This window comes from Manis pentadactyla, chromosome 7 (genome assembly GCF_030020395.1).
Source record: "Manis pentadactyla isolate mManPen7 chromosome 7, mManPen7.hap1, whole genome shotgun sequence".
Classification (NCBI taxonomy): domain Eukaryota; kingdom Metazoa; phylum Chordata; class Mammalia; order Pholidota; family Manidae; genus Manis; species Manis pentadactyla.
This window is the reverse complement of record NC_080025.1, coordinates 95,560,910-95,574,771: the sequence shown is the minus strand read 5'-3', so window position 1 is coordinate 95,574,771 and position 13,862 is coordinate 95,560,910. Positions and strand designations below refer to the sequence as shown.

At 39.9% G+C, this 13,862-nt stretch overlaps 1 protein-coding gene across 1 annotated transcript in view; it reads right to left on the bottom strand.

The window, feature by feature from the left end:
- Positions 1-13,862, bottom strand: part of DNAH11 (dynein axonemal heavy chain 11) — a 363,375-nt gene that overhangs the window by 159,096 nt on the left and 190,417 nt on the right. The window contains exons 46-52 of the mRNA XM_057504579.1: positions 10,847-11,051; positions 8,144-8,309; positions 7,414-7,516; positions 5,898-6,137; positions 4,250-4,411; positions 3,786-3,979; positions 291-453 (exon numbers count right to left, since the gene is read on the bottom strand). Coding sequence (XP_057360562.1) covers positions 291-453; positions 3,786-3,979; positions 4,250-4,411; positions 5,898-6,137; positions 7,414-7,516; positions 8,144-8,309; positions 10,847-11,051 — 1,233 coding nt within the window. The remainder of the gene's footprint in view (positions 1-290; positions 454-3,785; positions 3,980-4,249; positions 4,412-5,897; positions 6,138-7,413; positions 7,517-8,143; positions 8,310-10,846; positions 11,052-13,862) is intronic.

Sequence of the window (13,862 nt, the reverse complement as noted above, 5' to 3'; positions counted from 1 at the left end):
TGTGGTAAATGCAAAGGAAAAAACATGTTTGTGTGAGCAAGTATTTAATGAAGTATTTTCTGAGCCAGGTCTACAGGCTTATACACCCATAACAAATTTACTATTGCTAATTTGACCATGAAGGAGAAACAACGAAAGGTAACTAAATCCTCTGAAGAGCTTCCCTCTTCTCCCATGTCTGGGGAGGCCTTGGCCAAATCTGAGAATCAGAGCTGACGTGGGCGTTCTCCCAGCTTACACGTTATCTGCCAGGCAGAAGGGAGAAGGGCTGCCAAATCACCTTTACTCACCCGAAGTTCTTGGAGCCCAAAGCCTTCAGTGAGAGTGATCTGGAAGACATCAAGGCTGCAAATATAAGCTGCCAGCCGGGACAAGCTTTGCTTGCCACTGCCGCCCACTCCAATCAAGAGGGAATAACCCTGAGGGCTCCACAGGATTCGGCTGATGCGACACCTGGTGAGAGAAAGCAGGCCACTGCAGCAGGAAATCCAAAGAGCTCAGGGACTATGTCTTTTTTATTTTTTACATAAATATTGAGACACTAAGTTCCCATTTTTACTGCAAACCTTTAGTCCTTGTTTATCTGTTTTGCCACCAAAGAAAGATGCTGCCTGCATCTGCCCTTACACTGCTGTCTCACCAACTGTCCTGTGCTAATCACATCCTGGACTCTGCCAGTGCTTTACTCCTCTCCATCAAAACTCAAGAAGGCAGGCACATATGAGGCCTTTCATCTATGTTTCAGTATTTTTTGATGAGCAGAGCAAGAAAGATCTCAACTTCACACCAGCAGCCATGTAAAATGAAATCAAAGGGAGAATGCTTTTGTGCCAGGAACCGTTGTTGTAGAATTCATTTGGAAAGAAGGGATTTGTTTAGGTCAAGAAACAATTCACATGTGATTTGTCTCATGCAGATTAAACACTTGGCTCTTTATGTGATTCTTCCTTATTTGCACCAAAGCTTCCCCTGGGCCTTGAGCACTCCAGAAAATTTACCAAAATTTTTCAGACTCAGAGTTAAATTTCCAGCAAGGTCAACTAACCCTTGTTCTACATTACTGAAGAGAATCTGAATGCTTAAGTGATACGATTGCTACATTCTACAGTTAGGTATAAACTGGCTTTAACATGATCAAAATAGGGGTTTGGTTGAAGAAGTATGTCATAATCATGTTATGTTATATTAAGATTATGTTATATATGCTATATTAAGAAGAGCAACAAAGTATTAGCATATGGATACCCAAATGCAAAAAACTGGACACTATTTTGTTTGCTCTAGATTGCTTTTCTCAAATGAATTTAACTCCAGGCCCTGAATGATCTGCATAGATGTTATTTTTAGAGTGCTTCTTGAGAAAATGAAGTTGGGGGTCACTCACACTAGGATGAGCAGGTCTGGGCATTTCCTGAATACCTTCAGTAACTGAAAAGACAGGGTACTTTTACAAGCTCAGCCATTCCATTAAGTTTAACTTTTCACGACCACACAACAAAATCACCTTGGGAAAGCGGTGACATTACTCCAACACAAGAGAAACCTCAAGCTACAAAGCAGGGTCATCACTTTATTGTCCGGACACTTGGAAGTTTATACCTCACAAGATGCTCTAAATGGCAAGTCTCTTTCTACAGCTCTCAAGGACATGCTCTGAAATCATCTCTTAACACCGAGTAAATCAGCTTCCAGCTCATAATCCCTCATCAAAGTCACAGCCTCCTTCCCAGGCCACTCAGAACTACACTTGAAGGAATATATGGGAAGACTCTTTCCCTCACCATCAGTTCTCTTCTGCCTGAGCCCTGACACACACATGCAGTCAGTGCAAACTAACCCAATGGGACACAGTGCTACTAATAATTCCCTTAAAGCATGGTCACAGATGCCAATTAAAACTCCCTTTGTGTGCGTGATCAGAGGATTGCTACTGCAAAGGATCAATAAAACAATTGATACTTGACATGATTATGATAACTGATAATGGGGAGGCCTCCAAAGTTTATCTTAGGCACTTGGGCTAAACATTTTAAAGAGTAACTCTTCTAAAAATCAAATTCTCCACACTTTTTTGTTTGTATTTCCTTCCTCCATACTTCCTTCTTTCTTGACTTATTTTTAATTATAATTTCATTATTTTAATCTTTGCCCAAACACTATGTGTTAAAAAGGACAGTGTTATTAATTGAATGGTGTCCCCCCAAATTCATATACTGAAGTCCTAGGCCCCAGTACTGTAGCATATAAACTTATTTGGAAATCATGCCATTGCAGAAATAATTGGTTAAGATCGAGTAGAGTGGGCCCCTTATTCAATATGACTGGAGCCCTTATAAGGAGAAATTTGGACCAGACATGTATGGAGGGTGAATGCTATGTGAGGACTGGAGTTAAGCTGCCACAAGCCAAGGAACTACCAGAAGCTGAGAGAGAATTCTGGAAAAGATCCTTCCCAGCACCTTCAGAGGGAACATAGCTCCTCACACTTGATTTCAGACTTCTTGCCTCCAGAAGTGTGAGACAATAATTATCTGTTTTTCTAAAGCACCTAGTTTGCAGTGTTTTGTTACATCATCTCTAACAAACTAATAGAGCCAATGAGAAATGATGGGAACTGTTGTTGGACGTAAAGATGAATAGACTTTCCATATAGCAGCAGTAAAGATGAGCTGTTTAGGCTAATCAACAAATCCTGACACTGTGGACACAGTATCTGTCCAAAAGCTTCCCACTGCTCTTAGAATAAAGTTGACACTCTTTCCTCTGGTTACAAGGAAATACGCTGTGTAAACAAGGCTCATTCCTGCCTCTCCATCCTTGTTGTATGCTGCTCTCCCTGCTTTTTCTCCATGCTGCAGCCACACTGACCCTCTTTCTGATTTTGAACATTCAGCCTTGGGGCCACATGAAACTAGCCCCACCTAGAATGTTCTTCCTCCAGATCTTTTCATGCCTACCTCCTGTTTATCATCTTGAGCTCACCTTAAATGTTACCTCCTCACATAGATTCCCAGACCCTCTTTGGGAATCTACATATTTTATTTCTCAGAATCAAGCTATTTCTCAGCATGACAGATCATTTAAAACATCTTTCTTGCTTGTTTGTTTACATCCTGTAAATGTCTATCTGCACCACCAGTTAGCCCAACTAGAGAAGGGACTGAGCTATCCTGTTTGGGCTGCAACCCCAGGACCTTGAACAATGTCTGACTTCAGGGGGGCTACACATGGTTATATAATCTGTGCCCTGCCCAAGGAGCCCAGTCTAGGAGGTGAGGGAGAGTCTTTTTGGACAAGCTCTACACCAGAACAGGGGCCTTTTTCTGCCAGGAAAACATATCCCCTCACCCATTTTTTCTAATTTTCAAAAAGCATGGATAGATTGGCAGTCTCTCTGTTCAGCACTCAGTAGGTACTCAATAAACATGTTGAACCAGTTCACATCAGTTTGAGTCCATCCTGACTCTGTACTTATGAACTTTATGACTTTGAACAAGTCCCTTATCTTCCTCTTTTTCAATATTCTTACCTAACAGGGCAACAGTGAAATTATGTCTATGATGGCACTTCAGAAAGTAGTTTACCTGTATAAGACATTATTTAGACTGTGATATAAGTAATAGAGACACAGTTTTATATTGTGTAGCAAACTGTAGGTAAGAACCGGTAGTTTGGAGTACTTAGTACAATCTATTGAAAAACAATCATGGATACCCTAAAATTATAATTAAAAATCAGCTGTTTTTACTTGTGAAAAAGCATCATAACTAGCCAAGCCAACTCACACATGTTGCATGGCATCCTCAAATAGAACTAGGTGCATGGCAGCGTTTAGTTCATTGTAGTCATCTAATGCTTCTGTAAGAACTGATTTCAGCACCTCCCAGTCCTTCACCGGCATGTAACTTGGGTCTTCCCCACCATTGGCAAAGTGGCAATAGATGAGGGGCTGTTGAAGCAGCATATGATGGTCTACACCCTGCAGGAGAAGGAAGAGAAAAGTATGGTCATGTCAACCATCTGGAATGATTCATCTGGAGGTAGAGTGGCCTGTCAAGGAAAAAGCTTGCAGATCAATGTATGAGTAGGTGGGTGGAATGTGTCCTAGAACAGACAAAGTATATTCTGGAATCACAGCTATTTCAATAAGGTAAGTATTTGCACAATTCATTCACATCCTTAGCTAACTTCTGCCCCAACTCCAATTAGTCCCAGAGCAAACAGTGACCTCTGGCATTTATACACTTACTTCAAAATATTTATAAGCAGTCTCCAGCATTTTTTTCTGAAACAAATCACAATCCTTTGTGTCTATCAGTTTGTCTCCATAAACACGAGAAGATTCGTGAAACCACAGGTGTATTAAGTCATTTGGACCCTTTAAACATTCAGGAGAAGCAAATAATATCCCCTACAAGGCAATAATGGGAAAATTTTTAAAAATCAGAAGCTGATGACATTACAAGATAATTTTTAAATATTTTCTTTAGCTGTATACTGAATTTAACAACTTATTGAGTTGAAATATTAAATATTTTTAATATATTTACATTATGTATTTTACATATATATTAACAGTCTTTCTCTCTGGTAACTCTGGTAAGCAACATCTTAAAAATTTACTCTCATTAAACCCATTTTTTGGGAAACAGCAAAACTGCATTTCAAAAGCCAGACCAAGAACTAAATACTGCATCTGAGAATGTGTATCTATTAAGTCTTCCAACTTATTTAATTTCTAAAACCAAAGTATAAACAGCTTACATGAAAGTCACAGGATCCTAGCTTTTTAATTCTAAAATGCTTTGAAATCAGTAATCTAATCCTTTGATTTCGCAGATTACAAATATGAGACCAAAAGTTAAGTTTTCTGAATTCACACTTTATGGGTAGGTTGGATTCCTAGAGACTCTCTCCTAATGGAATGAGTCAGCTTGCTCCAGACTCAGCGGCGGACACCAAGGGGGTCGTGGAGAATTAGCCGCAAGTGGCTAAGTGATTACTTGGTGGTGTCAGGAGCTGCCAACAGACTGCCTGGGAACAGCGAGCAGACAGCCTCTCCATCCCAGGTCACCAATGGCCTTCCTTCCCTTTTCTTGCAACATTAAAAACCCACTTTTAAATAACACTTTATTGAGCACAACCTTTCAGGCAAGTGCTAGAACTATACAGATGAAAAGGAATGGGTCATGTTCTTAGGAAGCTGTTGTCTAATGCAGTGTTATGGTTTTGAGATAGTTCTAGAGTGATTTAAAAAAGAGAGTTATAAAAACATGAAGAAACAAAAATCACCAAATATAAACAAGTCCCATGAAGTCTGCATATTCAACCAGTTTATTACCTCTCTCACAAAATAACTTTAAGCCATAAATAATTCTCCACTAATTTTACTTTATAGAGAAGACCCCATAAGTTGGACTTTTTAAAAAATTCCAGGTTTTAAATTCCCTCTTTGGAATTGCCTTTCTAAATCAAATATAAGCACTGTCCTTTTATCAGGTAAGCAAGGTGTCAATGTCAAAACAAATAGCAATTAAAGAAACTATGATATTTAAAAATCATATCACTAAGTCTGAGAAAATGACAATCCTTCTTACATGACACAAAATGAAGCACTCAAATATTTATAAGGAATAAATGAAATAGGTAGTACAGTCTTCTATCCCTGCTTCTGTTACTAAGTCTCTATGCAACCTGTGAAGAACCTCTACTCTTACTGATAAAATGGGGATAATAACCTTACCACACTTACTGCAGGGAGAAGTTTATGGTGCAACATGAAAGAATGCATATAGAAGTACATAGCATAGTTGTAAACTAAGTGCCATATTTTATGCCATTAATTTTATTATAATCATCCCTTCACTCAGATGCATAATACAGAGCCATCAAGGTACCTGGAAGATGTTTGATAGGTCTCTCAGATTAAAGAGGTAGTGGAATTTAATAGCTGTGGGTAAGAAGTTATGTGTCATCATCTGATGGAACGCGATTGTTGCCTGTATCAAAGAGGGGCCACTCTTGAGAACTGATGCACTGAATGCTTGCTGCTGGAAATGGCAACTAAGGATTTGGCTATAGATGGTGTTGAGCGCATCCAAGGATGGAAAGTTGAATGCAAACACTGTGAAATGTCTCTGAAAAGAAAAACAAACATAAAAGTTGCATAACACAGGGGTTTTATAATAATACTAGTAAATTAAACAAACAAACAAACAAACCTCTGTTTCATCCCTTCCTGTAATTTTGTAGTGCTTTCTACTCTGAGTCTGGGCCTGCCCATATGAGTTGACTGAGCCAGCAGAAAGAGGTGGAAGTGACGACATGCTGCTCACTGTCAAAGGCTTGTGTGTTTCCATTTGCGTTCTGAAGGCTTTACACCTTTATCATGAATTCTACAAGCCTGCTGATGGATGAGACACATGGGACAGGGCCACACTGTCTCAATCTCTCCAGCCAAAGCCACTTTAGATTAGCTGACAGTCAACTCCCAGACACATGAATGAACCCAGCCAAGATCATCAGGGTCACCTAGCCAACCTCCAGCTGACTCCAGACAAGTTAGTAAGCAGCAATTATTGCTGTATATGTTATTGGTGGTGGTGGTGATTGTTACTGAAGAGCTTACATGCACACACAAAACCTGCACATACATATGTATATCAGCTGTGTACATAATTGCCAAATGTAGAAATAGCCATGGCATCCTTCAGTTGGCTACTGGATTAACAAACTGTGATTGTTCAATACAATGAGTACTATTCAGGGATAAATGTGCTATCGAGACATGAAAAGACATGAAGGACCCTTAAATGCATACTTAAGCTAAATGAAAGAAGCCAGTCTGAAAAGGTTATATACCACATGATACGAACTACATGACATTCTGGAAAAGGGAAAACTATGGAGACATAAAGGATCAAGTGGTTGCCAGGGATTCAGGAGGATGGGAGGAATGAATAGGTGGAGCAAAGGGAATTTTAGGATCTGAAAGTATAACGTGTGATACTTTTATGGTGGATTGTTATACCAAAACCCATAGAATGTACAAGACAAAGAATGAATCCTAATGTAAACTTTTAGACTTTAGTTATTCACAACTTATTGATATTGGCTCATCAGTTGTAACAAATCACCACTTTAATGCAAGATATTTGTAATAGGGTAAAATGAGGTTAGGGGAATGAGGGAGTATATGGGAACTCTGCACTTTCAGCTGAAACAGCTAAATGATTTGTAAACCTGTAACTGCTCTAAAAGATAGCCTATTAATTTTTAAGAAAAGCTTACATGCTTAACCAAACATCTAGTAGGAGCTTTGATTTGTACTCAAAGGCACCATGCATGAAGATCTACAATGTTAACGTATTATATTTAGGGGTCTTTGGGAGACAGCAGTTCTCAACCCCCTACCTGTAGTCTAGGATTGATTGTGAAATTGCCCACCATCAGATTCATGCAGGCAATATACTGACAGTTGTGGATTTCTTTAAGCATCACCTTCTGTCTATCATACCTGAAAAACAGAAAACAGAGTCTTAAATCTGAAAACTAAAGGTGATCACAAAATCCACCAATTCCTAAAGGATTCATCACAGACTGTCTCCTCTGATCTTTGTAATTGCTGTGAAGTTGAGCTTATTAGCCTGATCTCCAGGTTATAAAAACTAAAGCTTGGAAGAAGGTTATATAGTTCCTTTGACCAGAATCAACAGAGCTGAGTCAATACATAGTATTACTGCTTATTAAGTCTTAGTGACCTGATTTTTGGTTAGAAATATCCACAGCAAAGCTGCAGGACTCTTACTTACAGCAGGGATCGCAGACCACAATGCCCAGATATTACCAATATACCATAGCATAAGGGGAGGCTTCTCCCAAGAAACTCAGTGTGAGTTAATGTATTAAAGAAGTTAATGCTTAAACTGGACAGTTTATGCTTCTAAAAACTTTTTGATCTAATTCTTCCAAATATATATGGGCATCTATTCCATTTACAGAGAGGAAAAGGGGATGCAGAAGGAAACTCTTAAGGTGTCACAGAAAATGCTCCTCAGAAGACAAAGAAATTGGGGTTATTCCATTTTTAAATATTTAGCTGTAATAATAAGAATTAGGTAGAGTATAAAATACAGTTGCTTACCAGTGTCCATAATCAATATGCTGTCGAATCAGAGTGTGGGGCTGAACAGTGCCATATAAATCCACTTCAGGTGTATTCATGTCATCAATAAAATAAACCAATTTTTTATTTCCTCTTGGACCATAGTTACGACCAGCTTTTTTCTCTAGAGGTTTCTCAAGAATTCCTGAAACAAAGAGATAATTCTTTCTACCAATCAGATAAAATGTAGCTTTCTGTCCTTAGTTTTTTTTTTTCCCTTCTCATTTTTCATCATTGTCCATTTCATCCACTCTATGGCTCAAGTGTCACCTCCCTGAAGGCTGATATATCAGAGATGCATCTCCTGTCACCTCCTTCTATGTCATGCTCCCCTGCCAACCTCCCTCCTGTTGCCAGAGCTCCCCTCATCTCTCCATTCCTGGAGAGTCAACGTCTGCAATGGGATAGCACCCTGGACACCACATCTGAGACAACGCCATCGCTTATCTGTGCACTCTCCTCCCCTGGCCCACTGCCAGTCCAGCCACGGCCTGGCCTGGCCTCTCAGTCCTTCTTCTCTATTGCTCTGCAGGATCATCTAGGGACAGCTGGAGAGTCTCCCACACCTCTTCCTGGGCCAGAGGGCAGAGGTACAAGAGGGTACTGTGTGTGGACACCATCCTTCAATACAAGTTATCATTTCTTCATGTGGCTAATTAACTGTGTCCATATGTTTGAGAGAAAATCACAAATGTAGAAAATCCTGAACAGTGTGTGTCTGAGAAGTAGTATCTAATTATTTGTGGACTCTCCAAACGGATTATAAATAGCATGAGGACAGAACTATGTCATGTTCATGTTCATCAGTATTCCTGATGACAACCACAAGTAATCTGTTAAATGAACAAATGAATAAATTAATGAACAAAGAAGTATAAAATGAATAAATCACCAAACCCCTCTTCCAAGCAGTGGCCCTGCCTTTCCAAACACTTGTTTCCTATTGGTTACTGGTGCCTGGACATTTAGCAACAGCCAAATAAACACCTCTTCCCAAACTGAATTTAATATGCCTCTTCCTCACGCGCAACCTACCTTTTCCTTTTTGCCTTTTGTGCTTCTGCTTATGGGATTAACACTTTCCCAGCCAGCCAGATGCAAAGCCTCAACATAACTTTTATCTTCTGGTCCCCCCCTGATCTGCCCAACCACAGCCTGCAAATGGTACCTCATGGCCCCTCCTTTTCACCTCCCCCTTTACAATTCTAATACAGAGCAACAGTGTATTCAGCCAGTACACTCTTTGGGGAGCCTGGTCTCCCCATCTCAGACCTCCCCTCCCAAGTATAGCTTGCATCTTGTCAGTTCCTTGCTCCCCATCAATTGCTCCCCATTTCCTATGAAATGAAATGCATTCTCTTTGACTTTCAGCTCAGCTCTCTTTATAGTTACCGTGACCATCCTCGGTTGCCTGGGACTATGCTAGAGTCTTAGAAATTCCTGAGGTCTTCGGCCAACTTGACAGCTGGGCATTCTATCTCATTATGACTCTACCCTGCCAGACTTCTATCCCATCACTGGCTTCAGTAAATCTAGAGGTTCAATTAACTAATTGTGTCCCACAGTTATCTCTCTTTCACGCATTTGCTTAAGCTGATTCTTCCATCTCATCTCCCATTTTTGCCTGGTCATCCAATCTTGAAAGTTTGAAATCCCAACTTTCTTTAGAGGACACTGCTACTTTCTATTTTTTCATGCTAATAGACAATTTCTAAGTTTTACGCCTGTGCCCCTTCAGGAATTAGCAAGGCATACTCATACCCTATACAAGTCATGAAATGATCCCTTCTGCTGTGTCTGTGAGTGAAAAACATGCAGTGGATATGGCGCCTGGGGAAAAGTAGATAAATAACATATATTTGCTAAAGAAATTAATGAAATACTGCTGAGTCAGCTTTTAAACTGCTCCTTTCACAAAGGCAAGGAGATGAACTTGACTCTGAAAGAAGAATCACTCTTGGCTGAGTTCATGTCAATAAGGTAACTTCTCTCTACTGATATAACAGAGAAAATTGTAACAATATACCTAATGCACATATACAACACAGAAACCAGGCTTCAAAAAGTACTGGACAACAGGGAGACTTTGCCCCCCATACACACAATATGGCCCTGTTAATACCCACCAATATCAGCTCTCCATAGGATTGCTTCTCTCCTCCCCATGTCTACTTGGCTTGTCCTTCCTTACTCAGGTTCTTTTGATTACATTGATACATTTATTCAACAGTTTAAAATTATTCTCATAGTTTTTCTAAGATTTAATCAACAGCTCATGGCCTGTCATTCCATCAGTATAGTTGTAATGAATTTCTCCTAAATCAATTTCTTACTTGGAAAGGTACCCAGAGCACTATCTCCCTGGAGTACTCCCTATGAAATTGATTGTTGTCAGGGCCCCATGAAATTGATTAAAAGTAACCAAACAGTTTAGAGGCAAAGCAATGAACACTGTTGACATCATTATTACTGTTGTAAAGAGTTCTAACTAGCCAAAGAAACCCATATGAAAAACCAAAATCACAAAGTGTATTTACCCAGAATGGCAATAAGTAAAAATTCACCTGAGACCTAAGGGAAATGGCTAAAGCCTAGAGAAAGTAGGCATCCCTTGGGGCTGCATGTCCCTGACTTGACAGTTTCTGATCTCATTACTGGAATATGAACAGGGGGAGCACTTACTTTGCAGAGCTGCAGATGTCATGTAGTAGTTGAAAGGCACACGGGACACAGTGTAATCCTCAGAGAGACTTGCCAGCCTGTCACCTACAAAGACTGTTTTTCCCACCCCTGCATTTCCGACTAGCAGTACTGGTTGTCCTTTCTCAAGCAACAGCTGCACAAAATAGCTGAGACGAATTGTCTCTGACGTGTGAACCAGAACTCTCTAGGGGGAAAAATTGAATGAGAGAAAGGTCAGAGGGGGAGACATTCCAAAATTGTGTATCTGAACCAACATAGTCACTTTAGAATTGAGGCCCAAAGAATTCTCCCAGTAGGAGAGATCTCACCCAATTTTCAGTTTTGAATAGTCAGAACTCCAACATCATTGCTTGAGGAGAGCAACTGTGTATGCCGCCCAAGTACAATAGCATGAGTAACTGAACTGTCCTTTTCAATCAAGTACTAGCGCCCAAGCGCTCCTATCATTGAATACCTATATTCTGCGTAATCTTGGGCTAGGCACATTAGGGAATATAGTAAACATTTAAGAGACCACCCACTGCTCTTAAGGAGCTGACCGAACATCTGAAAAGTCAAGCCACTCATAAACGAGAGTTGGTACCAATGCCTGGTAAGATTAAGTGGCAAAATATTACACAAAATTCACACTAAAGGAGATCAGCATGGGGAGATAGTAACTAGTTTGGGGAGAACAATGAATTTAAGTGGAATATTTACAAACCCAAGGCATATTTGAAACTGATTATGCATTGTTCTGTTAAAAATTTTTATAACAATGTTTCTGTTTTGAAATTTGGCTATTTACTTAGACACTACACTTGTTCCACAAAGAATCTGGGGTGGCTTACATAAATAAAATGAAGGATACATAATAGTAAGTAAAAAATCAGACTCAGGGATCACAGACTAATAGATAAGATGAAGAAAAGGAGTAGCAGTGTAGACATGGCAGAAATAGAATTCTGCACAGTGATTAAAAAAGAACTGATAATTTCTTGCATTTCTTAATGGTCAAATTAAGGGAGTGAAAAGCTATTTGCAGTATTCATATTGTTCATAAGAAAAGCACATAAATTATAAAATGAATAAGGTTCTTCCTTACGTGCTTAGCATATACTGAACACAATGGAGTATTTTATAGATCATTCAGGATCATGTTCATAATTAAGAACATTTACTCTAGAATTTCATATTAACTCAGTGATACCCTCAGGGCCTATTGAAAGACACAGACTGTCCTGAGCCATATTAAATAGTCCCAGATGATGTTTTAAAAAAAGTTATAGTTGTGTTTTGTGGTATTTTTTTCTCCTTTTTTGCTGTTGGTTGTCATTATTTGCTTTTTAGTTTGGCTCTTAATTCTTTTCTCTACATTAATACCAATAATTAACACTGAGAGCTGAGATGCGACAGGTACTATGCAAAGCACTTTTTATGCAAAATGTCATACGATACTCATAAGTCTCTGAGGAGCATTTTGTTATTTCCATTTCAGAGATGATGAACCTAAAGCCCACAGAACATTAATAACTTGGCCACAGTCACAGTGAACTAGAAGTGGTAGTACTGGGGTCAAGCAAGCCCGACCAGAACCTGAGCCCTGTTTTACCTACCATATAGAACACCACACTTTAGAAAATGACCTGAAGACACATTGCTTAATCTCTTGGTACCCCTATTTTTCCATATGTAAAAAGGACAGAAATAGTCCATGCCTTAGAAAGTTTTATAAGGATTAAATCCGTTAATCTATATAAAGCAATTAGAAAAGGGCCTGACATAGAACAACTTAGTATTTGTCTTGGCTGATATTACCAATTCAGTATGGTTCTCTTCCAATATGTTAAAAGGCTGTTAATCAAATAACCACATTTGGTGCAACTGTGTGTAAAGTAAGATTACAACGTCCTAATAGGTTCCCTTTTGAATAAATATCATTGATCAGGTGCATCAGCCTGTGTTACCGGTTTTTGGTCTTTGGTTAATTACAAATTTTCAGCTTCCCATCAGCTAGATAATACTGCCAGGCAGGAGAAGTCTAGGTAGGCTAAGCAAAAACAGAGATCTTAAAATACATAAAGCAGATGGAGCAGACACGTCGGTTGCCTTCCAACACCCGTTTCTCCACCTCCTTCCTCTCAGAACCTCCACTTTGTTCAAGTCTTCATGCCCCTTCCACAGCATGCGCTCTGAGGAAGCTCAACCCAGCTCCTCAAGTGGCAGGATGATTTGTCAAAGCCAAGTATGGTAACCCCATTATCCTGGCCTGAGACTGAGTTAGGGGTGGCAAATGACCCCTTATGCAGGAGGTGGTCTTCTCTAGGGCTTCTGAGAAAGATCTCACCAGGCCTAATATGAGAAGTCTCCTTTTCCTCTGAAGGTAACTCCTGGGGCCCTGGAGCCATCTCAAGATCAGGAGGGACCCCAGTCTTAAGATGATGCCAGTGTTAAGAAGAGCAGAACAGAGAGATGGGATGACCTGAATCCTTGGTTATACCTCCATCACAAAATTAATCAGTCTTAGGTCCATCCTACCTCTGAATTTCTTGAAATAAATTTCCTCATGTTAGGTGTTACGGGTTGAACTGTGTCTTCCCAAAATTCATATGGTGAAGCCTAACCCCCAATACCTCAGAATGTGCTATGTATTTGGACACAGGGTCTTTAAAGGGGTAGTTAAGTAAAAATGAGGCCATTAGGGTGGGCCCTAGTCCAATGTGGTGTCCTTATAAGAGGCAATTCGAACACACTTGGAGACAGTGTCCAGGGATTTGTGCACAGAGGGAAAAGAGGTGGCTATGTGCGGCCAAGGAGCAGGGTCTCAGGGGAAAACAAACTGCGGACACCTCAGTCTTGGACTTCCAACCACCAGAACTGTGAGAAAATAAACTTGTGTTGTTAAAGCCACCCAGTCTGTAGTAGTTTGGTATGACAGCCCTCACAAACTAACAGAAATAGAGCAAGCCCCTAATCTGACTGATGTCCTTATAAAAAGAGAAATTTGCATATAGGA